Below are 12,944 nucleotides of genomic sequence, written 5' to 3' on the forward strand. Positions count from 1 at the left end.
TAATGATGTATTTCATGTCATAGAACTAAACTTGTAAATATCTTCAGCCTGTGGTAACCACAGATCTTATTTCAGGCATTTAACCAAAGCCAGTTAAAAAAACTCATACACTTTGCGACGAGGCAAGCAGATGTGCATAAATGCAAACTGATTTCCAGGTTTTAGGACTACAAACTACACCACTCTAGAGAGCTGAAGTCACACCCCTTCCGGTTCCCAGTTGGCAGCCATGTTGGTGTTGGTGACGTGTTGAGCAAGATAAAGACTACATGATATTTTACTGACTGTATTGACTTGGAAAATGATTTTTAAATGAACAAACATCATATATGTGATTCATGGCACAATTCAAGCGGGAAAAAAAAAGATTTGTCCCTCTCCATTCACCACTGTAAAAAAATTAGAAAAATAAGGACCCATGGGGTCCACCGGAAGGGGCGTGACTTCGGCACTCTATGGAGAGCTGAAGTCATGGCCCTTCTGGTTTCCCTCAGTTTTGAAAAAGTGATAAACAACATGATGTGAAGATACTTAACTTCCACTGTATTTTCAAAGGTCCAGTGTGTATGATTTGGTGGCATCCAGAGCCTCTGTTTGGTTTGTCCATTCTAGCCAATTATAAAAACATGCCGACTCCATGAAAGAGGATCTGCTCCCTCTGTAAATATAAAAGCTCATTCTAACACATATAACACACATACTGCACACATATATAACACGCATAATAATACGTTTCTTAGTTTCAGGTGATTATACACTAATACACAATGTATATTATGAATACTATATTCTATATCACATTATACCTTTAGAGTGTGGAAACAATTAGTTGATTAATACATTAGTTGATTGACAGAAAATGAATCTCCAACAATATTGACAATCATTTTAAGCCTTTTACAATGCAACATTCTCTGGTCTCAGCTTCTCCAGTGTGAGGATTTGCTGCTTTTCTCTATTTTGTATGAAATGCATTTCATATCTATGGGTTTTGGACTGTCTATTCTCTGACACTCTGAAAGCTAATGGCTGATCTATTCATTAAAAAAAAAATCAACAGAAAAATTCATGAATATAATTCCTACTTGCAGCCCTACATACCTTATCAATGCCATGTAAATTATTACCACACATCACAGAAAAATGTACAATCAAACACCACACACACTAAGCCTAGTTTTCTTTACACTGAATATGTGTTTATTGGTAAGAGGCTGACAAATGCACAGATTAGATGTACATTATCACAGGTCAGAAGTGCAGAAACAACATATCATCTCATCAGCTGAAGAAAGATGGAGCAGAGTGAGGGATCTGGAGGGAGTTGGGCTGACTGGCCTTCTGGTCTGCATCTTCATCTGCGCCAGAATGACTCTGTTCTCCCTCTTCTTCATCCTCCTCCTCTTCTACTGCTTCTTCTTGTAGTCCTCCAGGTGAGCCAGTATCCAGCTAGAGGGACCCATGATGGTCACAAACATGACTGTCAGAGCTATTGCCTGCTCCTGTAAGATACACACAGACACATAAAGGGATTGAGGTTGAATTCAAAGCAGCATATGAGAATAGTCCGATTTCTCTAATGCCCCCCAAAATAATTTCAGTTAATTTGATGTAGATAAATGGGCAAGAATGGTAAATACAGGGTTAAGGTTACTAGAACACCAAAAGGAAGGAAATGGTTAAATCTCTTCTTTCCTATGTCGGCTATTAAATGACATAACCAGGATCTGATGAGAACTGTGAGAAACACTAATACTATTTCTCTGTAATGCTGTATTTTGTGATTCAGTAGAGTGGTTGTTGTGCACTTGTGTCCATATTTGGCCACATAAAATGGGGCAATACCTTTGGCAGTAAACGCACCAAAAACACTTAGATTCTGTAGTCTGTAAGGATTATCCTGCCTATCTATTTTCAGGACTCCAAAATTCTTCAAATCATTAATATACTCAACAAGTGGGAGTAATTATTCAATTCAAAAATTCAATTAAAAAAACTTGATTTGTCCCCAGGGGGCAATTCAATTAAAAATAGTTAAATGAATTATTATTCAGTTTTCTAATCACACTCATCGCCAATGACTTATTACAGTTATTACAGTAGAGAGTCCATATGTCCTGATTAAATTAGAACAGTCTCAATTTTCATACCATTACAGTTCTGTCCTGACTATTAAAGCTATAATAAGACAAGGGACTGGTTTTGTAAGTGTTTTATGTGAAAAATGAACTTTGTCTCTCTGTCTTTCCTCTTCGTGTAGGGAAAAATTATGGTAATTTTGGTTGTAGTTATTAAATTAAGTATTAATCAGACTTACAAATTGACAATTTAGTACCTTTTATGAGACTTAATTATTGAATTCACTATGTGATCACTATGTTAAGGATTACCTTAATGAACTTGACCATGCAATCCAGAGTGAGAAAGTCAAAATTGTGTGGAAGACCAGTTGGAAAGCTCTACATAAGTTTATACAAACACAACCTCCTCATGTCAGAAATGACTACAAAGAGCTCTGGAAAATAATATTATAATAAATAATAATAATATATATAAATAAATAATAATAATATTATAATAAATAAATAATATTAAAGGAAAATTCTCCTCTACTGCTGATGATGCCACACTAATAATTGCAGCTCTTTCAGTTAAACATTCCTGGTATGAGCATCCCAGAGACTATTATAGGCATTGAGGCATGCGTACTTTAAGGGCAAGAATGCACCAAGCTTAGAAGAAAACCCTGCCTTCAAGTCCTTGTTTGTGAATAACCTTCGCCAATGTGTGCGAACTCACACTGTATGTAGGAAATCTCTCACTGAATGAAATGAGGATGGCACAGGTGGTTTTGGAAACTGTTGTCACTTCCAAATCGATTGGTAAGACACCTGAGCCTGCCTGCTCAAACACAGCAGCATCACAGAAATCTCCTGCCTCAAAATATCACCCTCACAACAGACCAAAGGGGACAAGATGGACACTGAGCATAACCGCCATGTCCACCAACTGCATCGAGATAGGCATGCAGAGAGTAGGAGTTGCAACCCATATGCAGAAATCTTGGCCCAGGATTATGACCAGCAAGCATACTGTTCATCAGATGATGACCACAGCGTCTCTGACCACAGTTCAGTACACAGTCATAATTCCTTAGACAGTCACAGTGCCTCAGAATGTCTTTCTGCATCTGGCTACTCAAAGCATACCCCTGAGCCACAGTTTAAGCAAAACTTAAACTACAAGGGCCCCAAAGTTGCTTCTTGTAACTACCAACTGGATCCATCCCTGTACTGAAAGTTAGTAATAAGTACCTTACTTTTCTTACAGTTACTACAGGCAATTTGTTAGCTTTATTAGCAGTTTGTTGGATTTGTTAGCAACAGCAGCAAACTCAATCATTCCGAAATTTAGTAATAGCCGGACACCATGCTATTAATTGAGAGACTGAATTCTGATTGGACACAGACATGACTGTCCAACTTTGTAAATACACATGGGACAACTACTTTGTTGTATTTCCTTTTTTAGTGGATTACCTGTTGTAAACGTTAGCTTAGGACACCACAATCTGACCTTACAGAACATACACATGTCTTCTTCCAACACTGCTTTACAACATTACCACCTTGTTAAACAGGAACCATGATGCAGTCATTTGGACATTTTGGTGACACCCTTCTGCAGCAAAACCTGCCTGAAGGACCAAATTGCAAGTCTGCCAAAGTGAGTCTGACTACCACTTTGAGTAATCAGTACTGTCATCAAAGTGACATTATTAACTTTTCCATTCTCACTAATTTTGGTTGTAGTTATTAAGTTAATTATTAATCAGAGTTACAAACTGACAGTTTAGTACCTTTTATGAGACTGAATTATTGAATTGGTTATCATCTCCCTTGGTGGTGTGCCCGTGGCAATCTAATGTAAATTAGACCTTATTATTTATCATTATATGTATCATGATAAATATATGTATATATATATATATATATATATATACATATATATATATATATATATATATATATATTGAATCTCTAAGGGTTATTATTATCCAGACCAGGGGGACTCCACAGCGCCACCTAACATCGGAAAATTCACGCGAAAAACATTTTTTGATCGTCATGAAATTCACAGGACTCATAGGTCTCATCGATTTAGCCAGGAATTTGTTTTGTTGGAATTTTTGCCGCAACAGGAAGTCGGCCATCTTGAATGGCGTGCGGCGAGTTTCATTTTTCCGACACTGTTTAGAGGACTTTAGGATGTTCGCAGACTCACCAAAGTTGACACGTAGGTTCAAACTCATTAAAACTTTAATTTGATGCCACAACTGCCCTCAGGTGCGGCACAACAGCTCAGTAGCGCCCCCTAATGGCTTTTCCCATTTGGTACATACAGACAAACTCCTACAAACACCAAATTTGGCAGCTCCATCACCAGTCACGAGCATTGATATCTGATATGGGTCTGGACCTTTAAAGTGCAAAGATGGCACCACAGCGCCCCCACGAGGATTGAAAAGGGCGCTTAAGCTTGAAGCCCCGCCTCCTACATGCACATACATGAACGAAACTCGGTATGCATAAGTATCATGACCAGACGCACAAAACAAGAATCAACACCCATACCCTAAGTCCAACAGGAAGTCGGCCATTTTAATTCGAAGTTCAGATTTCGCCACCGTTTTGACCCATTTCCCGCCTCGTACTTTAACAAACTCCTCCTACAGATTTGACACCACAGACTTTACATTCACTCAGGATCATCCTCAGACCTTGAAGATGAAAAGTTGTCTGAAACTTTCGCCTACATTATACCTGGTGGGCGTGGCGGTGCCGTCCATTTTGATGCTTCGCCATAACCAGGAAGTCCTTATAACTTCAACATACAAATTCCCATCTACACAAAATTGGTCACACAGCTTTAATTCTCCTTCTTCCTTCCACTCGACTGCATATTTGGCGGCCTGAACATACCCCAAAACTCACCAAACTCGGAACATACGTCACATTTGAGCGCAGCTATCTGAATTCAAAATGATTGGGGGTGGGTGTGGCCAGGGGACTCCATAGTGCCATCTAACGTCAATTTGTCCCCGCGACATTTTTCTCGGATCATCATGAAATTCGCTCATAGGTCTCATCGATTTAGCCCGTAATTATTCTTGTCAGAATTTTTGCCACAACAGGAAGTCAGCCATCTTGAATGGCGTGCGGCGATTTTCATTTTTCCGATACTGTTTTCGGGACTTTAGAATGGTCGCAGACTCACCAGATTTGGCTAATAGCTTTTAACCCATGACTACGTTAATTCGATACCATAACTGGCCTCAGTAGCGCCCCCTAGTGGCTTTTCCCATTTCGTACGTACAGCCAAACACCTATACACTCCAATTGGCACACACATCACCAGTCACGAACATTGAGATCTGATATGGGTTTGGCCCTTTTAACTGAAAAAATGGCTCTATAGCGCCCCCTGGAATATTTCAAACTTGAAGCCCCGCCTCCTACATGCACATACACTAACAAAATTCGGTATGCATAAGTATCATGAACAGATGCACAAAAAACCCTCTTGGACCCATACCCTCAGTCCTACAGGAATTTGGTGATTTTAGTTCAAAGCAGAAATTTTGCTGCCATTTTCATCCATTTTTATGCCTCATATTTTATCTAACTTGTCCTACAGGTTTAACACCACAGACTTCACAGTCACTAAGTCTCATCCTCATACCTTGAAGATGAAAAGTTGTCAAAAGCTTTCGCCTACGTTATTCCTGGTGGGCGTAGCAGTGCGGTCAATTTCGATCCTTTGCCATAAGCAGGAAGTCCTTATAACTTCAACATACAATTTCCCATCTTCACCAAATTGGTCACACATGTAGAGGGGCTAGCCCTGAATACGTCTATGCATTAATACTGTGTTAAGTGAAAAGATGGCTCCATAGCGCCCCCTGGAATATTTCAAACTTGAAGCCCCGCCTCCTACATGCACATACATGAACGCAATTTGGTATACATATGTATCATGACCAGACGCACAAAAAACCCCAGGCACCGAAACCCTCAGTCCAACAGGAAGTCGGCCATTTTGGTTCACAGCAGCCATTTTGTCAAACTTGAAGCCCCGCCTCATACATGCACATACACTAACGAAATTCGGTAGGCATAAGTATCATGACCAGACGCACAAAAAACCCTCTTGGACCCATACCCTCAGTCTAAGGGGAAGTCTGCCATTTTGGCTCAAAGTTGAGATTTCCCTGCCAGTTCCACCCATTTAAAACCCATTTTTATGCCTCGTACTTTAACTATCTTTTCCTACAGATTTATCACCACAGAGTTCACATTCACTCAGTATCATCCTCAGACCTTGAAGATGGTGTGTTGTCAAAAGCTTTCGCCTTTGTTACACCTGATGGGCGTGGCGGGGGGTGGTTAATTTTGATCCCTCGCCATAAGCAGGAAGTCCTTACAACTTCAACATACAAGTTCCCATCTACACCAAATTGCTCACACATGTAGAGGGTTTAACCCTCAATTCTTCTATGCATCAATACTGCGTCATATCCGTAGCGCCACCCACTGGACACAGGAAGTCACTGAAGATGTCACTGTTGTGTTTTGTGTGACACGTATCCCATTTAGGTAGGAAATTTCCACAGTCAACGAGCACACATCTGGGCGCGCAGCCTCCGACGGCGCCACAGCCCGACGTACGTGGGGCGAGGGCCCGTTCGTCGCTGCTTGCAGCTTTAATTATTATTCTTTTTCTTCCGCGACTTTAGGCAGCTTTTTGGAGGCCTGAACATGCCCCAAAACCCACGAAACTCAGCAGGAACATCGCATCTGGTGAAAAATTTTAGATTTCGACATGATTGGGGGTGGATGTGGCCAGGGGACTCCATAGTGCCACCTAACTTTGGAAAATTTGCGCGAAAAACATTCTTGCTCGTCATGAAATTAGCAGGACTCATAGGTCTCATCAATTCAGGCAGGAATTCGTTTTGTTAGAATTTTTGCTGCAACAGGAAGTCGGCCATCTTGAATGGCGTGCGGCGATTTTCATTTTTCTGACACTGTTTAGAGGACTTTAGGATGTTTGCAGAATCTCCAAATTTGGCACGTAGGTTCACACTCATAACTACATTAATTCAATACCACAACTGCCCTCAGATGCGGCACAACAGCTCAGTAGCGACCCCTAATGGCTTTTCCCATTTGGTAAGTACAAACCCCTACAATCCCCAAATTTTGCACATGCATCACCAGTCACAAACATTGATATCTGATATGGGTCTGGCCATTTTAACTGAAAAGATGGCTCCATAGCGCCCCCTGGAATATTTAAAACTTGAAGCCCCGCCTCCTACATGCACATACATGATTGAAATTCAGTATGCATATGTATCATGACCAGACGCACAAAACAAGAATCAGCACCCATACCCACAGACCAACAGGAAGTCGGCCATTTTGGTTCAAAGTTCAGATTTCGCCAACATTTTCACCCATTTACATTGACAGGAAGTCGGCCATCTTGAATGGCATGTGTCGATTTTCATTTTTCCAATACTGTTTAGAGGACTTTAGGATGTTCACAGACTCACCAAATTTGCCACGTAGCTTCTTACCCATGAGTACGTTAATTCGATACCACAACTGCCCTCAGCCGCGGCACAACAGCTCAGTAGCGCCCCCTAATGGCTTTTCCCATTTCATACACACAGACAAACACCTACGCACACCAAATGTTGCACACGCAAATGGGTTTTGATCATTTAAAACCCATTTCCATGCCTCGTACTTTAACTGACTCCTCCTACAGATTTAACACCACAGACTTCACGTTCAGTCAATATCATCCTCAGATCTTGACGATGACACGTTATCAAAAGCTTTCGCCTCCGTTATACCTGGTTGGCGTGGCAGTGCGGTCAATTTCGATGCTTGGCCATTGTAAAAGCCAGCTAGCTGCTGTAACTAGCTGTAACTAGCTGACGGAGCTAATAGCTTGCAGCGGAGATAAACAGACGGAACTGAGAGTTTCTGTTCAGAGGAACATGAAGTGTTGTGAATGTGACAACACAACACGTTTACACTATATAAATGTACTGAAGTACTTCAGCTGAATACAGTTTGTACACTTTGCATCTGTGTACATTTTAGGAATTTTAAAGTAACCAGGTACAAGTAGTGACCAGCTGGTGGAATAGTGGCTTCAGGGCACAAAGACCTCAGGACAAAGACTGAGACAGCTGAGACTGAGACACAGAATTTTTCCTAAATTCTTTGTCCTATTTATCTAATTTCTGCTTTTTACAGTTGAGAGATAATTTCTCATTTTGTTTTAAACCCATGTCTTTGAATCAATATAAAATCAATATAATTATTTCCTCAACATGTTATTGGTGATTTTACTATGCCATTAATGACTAACAACAATAGACTAGCAGACTTCTTCATGATTATTAAAAATGGTGAATAATGGTGGGATAATTATAATGTAATGAGGGACTACTTTGTGACTACTTAGTATGATGTACCACTTTACTTGAGTGGGCAAAAAACTGTAACTAATGTATAATAATAATAATAGGAATAATGATAGTAATAATAATAATAATAATAATAATAATAGGTGAACAACTCATGAAGAAAGTAGTTATTTTTGATTCACAGATATTTATAAAGTCATCATCACTTCATGATTTGGGTGCCTAAAATTGCTCGTATGGTCCTGATGCCCATTTCTGTGGCGCTCCCCACCAGCATTCTTTGCTGGAGCCCCCTCGTCCCAGGCCTGAAAACCTCTTGGAGGTCCAAAGCTCTTGTGGTAGTTGTGTTAACACCAGTAACTAAACTTACAAACTGCAGCTACAGTTAGCAGCAGAGATGTCCCGATACTGTTTTTTCCTTCCCTATTCAGGTACCTGAATTCCTACTCGATACCAAATACTGATCAGATACCAGTGCAACGGAATGTCATTATCACGGTACGGTGCACAGAAATGTGTGTATATATGTCAGGGTTTCCTCTACATGTAATTGATTGTGGCGCACCGCCACGGCAAAATAAAAGCCGCCACACCTTCAGAATAATGTTTTTTTGTTGTTGTTTTTTACCTTGTTTTTATGTTGTTTTATGTTTATGTTAATGTAAATTATTGTATGAAATGTGAATTTTGGCACAAAACATGGTGTTTTTCATGAAATGTGACGCTACGCTGCAAATACCCTTATTTTGAAAAACCAACACCGGAGTCACCACCTGCCTGTCTGGCTGCGGCGCGCGAAAGACGAAGAGAGTAGAGACGACAGTCCGACGTGGAGGGAGAGAAAAGGGTGAAGGAAAGGTACCTAAGCTAGGTTATATTTGATACAGGTTTGTTCAAACCCGTGAAAACGATACTGTTATAGATGGATTAGGCTACAGAAAAAATCCTGAGTCAGGATCAGTGTTGCCACAGTTACCTTGAAAAAGTAATCTGACTACTGATTACTCCTTTAAAAGTAACTTAGTTACTTTACTGATTACTTGTTTTTAAAAGTTTAAAAGTTACTTTCGAGTCAACCGCGTTTAAGGGCAGCATTTCCTCTATAACATACCGTCCGACCAACTTCTTCAACTCTGCCCCACTTACTTGTTTAGCACCGAAGTCCAGCTTTTGTTGTTTGGGAGGTGGGGGACCTCCTGCAGAAGTCGAGGCCGTGGCTTTGCTCGCAGCTCTCTGCTTAACACCACCTGGTGGGGCTTGCTCTGTAAACTTAACTGTGCTGCGACTCCAAATGTTTCTTCAAATTTGACGTCGTGTTTTTGAAGCTTGATAGTACTTTGTCGCCAGCACAGAGTGTCCAATGAACCTTAATATTCTCATCTTTAGCTGACACGAACTCAAAATAATGACTGTATTTCCAGCTCGATAACGCGCATCTCTCACCTCCCTACATTGTTGATGTGTTTGTGTTGCTGCGTGGTGTTACGCGTGAGTTGTCCTCATGCTGAAAACGTGACTTGTCGCATACGTGACATCACTCCCCGAGACGCAAGAAGAAAGCAAAAATATATATTTTTACTAAGGAAAATGACACAAATAATAGTACCGCACGGTGACTTGAATAAGTAACTTTAATCTGATTACTGTTTTTGGAAATATTAACGCGTTAGATTACTCGTTACTGAAAAAAGTGGTCAGATTAGCATCACTGGTCGGGATAAATGTGTTATTGATTGGTTAATACAGGATACGCATTATTTCTATCATTATTTCAGAGAGATTTCTATTTTTATTTTATTTTTGTACCATTGACACTTGTTAAAGAGAGATTACTTCAGGCCTAATAAAGCATGTCGAGTCTTTGGTTATACAGTAGAGAGAGATATTATTTTGTTGTAGATTAATTTTTAACTGTAAAATGTAATTTTCTATTGATAGAGGAAACCCGTTACGTTTCAGATACACGTTTTGAACAGCACGACATAACGTTAGCTTAGGTAATGCCCAGGTCATTTTCTGCCGTGACTCTTTTCTGGTTACATTTTCAGATGAGTATATTAAACTATTTTCAAAAGAAGAGAAAGGTTCCAGAGGAAGAGAGTCAGGTAACGTTACATAAAGGAGAGGCTCAATGTTCTTGATTTATTATCGTGATGTTATTCCCTCAAGTCAATAGAAATGATAATGATGTGTACCGTGATAAGTGTAATATTTAAATATTCCTAACATTTCAGTATAGACTAGTTTAGTTATTTAACTTTGAAATATATCTTTAATTTGTTGTTGTTGTGTTTGTTGTTTTGGCCTAGTGATACTGCAAGATCCTATTTTCAATTATTATTTTCAATTCATGTACCGGAAACCCTATAGTAAATAATGTATTTAGAAAAACATTCAGTTTGAAATAGTCATAATTTCACATTTCAAAATTCATGTTGTCATCATCGTCGTCACCCTCCCTCTTCCACCTGGGCAGACCTCCCCCACGGTTTACAAAAATCCTGGAGGAAACCCTGTATGTGTTATATGTATATATATATATATATATATATATATATACACACACACACACACATATATATATATATATTCTACTAACTCTGGATAGATGTTATGTTATCGATGTGCTTGAAGTTACACACGTCACTTGCAATTAATGAATATTGGCTATTTGTGCAGTAAAAAAAAAATTGTTAGTGCATAGACCTGTCTTTTAGCTGATAATGATTCCTATGGCAGCATATTACATTGACTTGACAGAAAAAAATCTGCTTCCACTGGTGGCCAATTCTTACATATTGCACCTTTAAAGATGGATAAAGTGGATGGATAAAAAACGCCATTCCCTCTCTAAGTGGGGCAATTAGCCACACATATAGTATGTAACCAACCATTTAATGATACTGACTGGATAATATTGCGATTAATCTATCCCTGTGACTGATGTGTCACAATGAGCAAAATTATGTTTATACTACCATAACTTATAATCTTTCATTTTTAAATCGGTTCAAGCCAGCCATGTCTGACCGTGTTCATCAAGGTCAGTCACTTGGCACCTGCTCTACAGGCAGCATGTGTTTACACAGCGACGACACAGTATTAAACACTGTTACACTTACTCTTTAATATTAAACTTCTACAGCGCTGTCTAAAATATGGTTAAAAAAACAACAACAAAAAAACAAATCATAAAGTATTAGATTACAATGACAACATTTCAGGATATAGTCTATAGCTTCTTATTTTTGTCAGAGCTGGCAAGATGTCTACGTGTTGGAATTAGGCGGAATAATGGCGAGACACTGACGCACTTATCGAAAGTGTTAAAAAATAAATTCGTATGATAAATTATGGTATGACACATAGAAAAACAGGATATTCAACACTCCTTACAGATGGATAATGTTTTAAGGACGAGAAAAGCAAGAAAATGTATGGTTTGACGCAGTTAGAATAAGGCAAACCCTGCTCAGGATTATGGTCTGTCATATGATGACACATCGGGACGCGGAACAATTAACACTTCAAAAGCTCGCTATCGGCCATCGATCCAGGGCCTGCTGCGGGGAATATCTGTTTCCCCGGAAGGATAAGGGTACCCGCTGCGATCATGTTAGGTCAGTAAAGTGAACATGAACTCACCCCTGCAGTGATATTGTGTTTGGCAGGTTTGGACGCCACATTAGCCACAGGGACCAGCGGAGTTCTCAGCGCGCTCCTTAACAACCGGGACACGGTGGGTAGAGACATAGCGACGGTTCAGTGCTGCTAGTCGGAAGGACTGGAGGACAGAGGCGACACAAAAAGAGGGCTTAATGATACTGCTCACTGTACTTTCAGTTCTTCTCTACGTGCCAGGCGCAATGCGCGCGTGTGTGTGTATGTGTGTGTTACGTCGACCGCCCTCTGGCAGCGTCGGAATTTAATTGGCCGTCTCACCTCCGGGTATCTGACACCGTGACCGTTGAGCTGGGGACATGTCCTCGTGTCACCCCTGCAGTACTGCTGTGAGGCGCTGAAAACTTGTTTCTCTACAGTGCAGCTGCTTGGGGGGGCAGTCGTGTGCCTCACTGAATCATGTAAACCAACACATTTTAAAATATTCTGCCATATTTACACACCAAGCCCTATGCACCCTTGAGTATACAGTGCATAATCAAGGTGGTGAACTCCCTATGAGTCTTTCCATTTTTCAACTATACTGCATGGAAAATCACTGCATTATCAGTCACTATACTACATATGAACATTTCTTAACGCAAAACAGGATAAATATACTGTGGTCAATAGTAGTCCTAGTGATTAAGTTGGTAGTGGTTACCAACAAGGTAAAACGTAGAGGAAATGGTAGCTGTAGTGGTTGAAGTTCAGTGGTGCCGTCTTGGGTTAAATAGTGAAGGGTAATGTTTAATGACATCCTCTTGAGAGGAAACTA

At 40.1% G+C, this 12,944-nt stretch overlaps 1 protein-coding gene across 1 annotated transcript; it reads right to left on the reverse strand.

Annotated features, from left to right (window-relative positions):
* Nucleotides 1–1,177: 1,177 nt before the first annotated feature.
* On the reverse strand, nt 1,178–12,436 carry cox8b (cytochrome c oxidase subunit 8B). The gene is made up of 2 exons (XM_073472922.1): nt 12,152–12,436; nt 1,178–1,502 (listed from the first exon to the last, which is right to left on the reverse strand). The coding sequence occupies exons 1-2, from the start codon at nt 12,257–12,259 to the stop codon at nt 1,407–1,409; spliced, it is 204 nt and encodes a 67-aa protein (XP_073329023.1). The 5' UTR covers nt 12,260–12,436; the 3' UTR covers nt 1,178–1,406.
* Between the last annotated feature and the right edge of the window lie 508 nt (nt 12,437–12,944).

The sequence above is a fragment of the Pagrus major genome, chromosome 8, assembly GCF_040436345.1.
Source record: "Pagrus major chromosome 8, Pma_NU_1.0".
Classification (NCBI taxonomy): domain Eukaryota; kingdom Metazoa; phylum Chordata; class Actinopteri; order Spariformes; family Sparidae; genus Pagrus; species Pagrus major.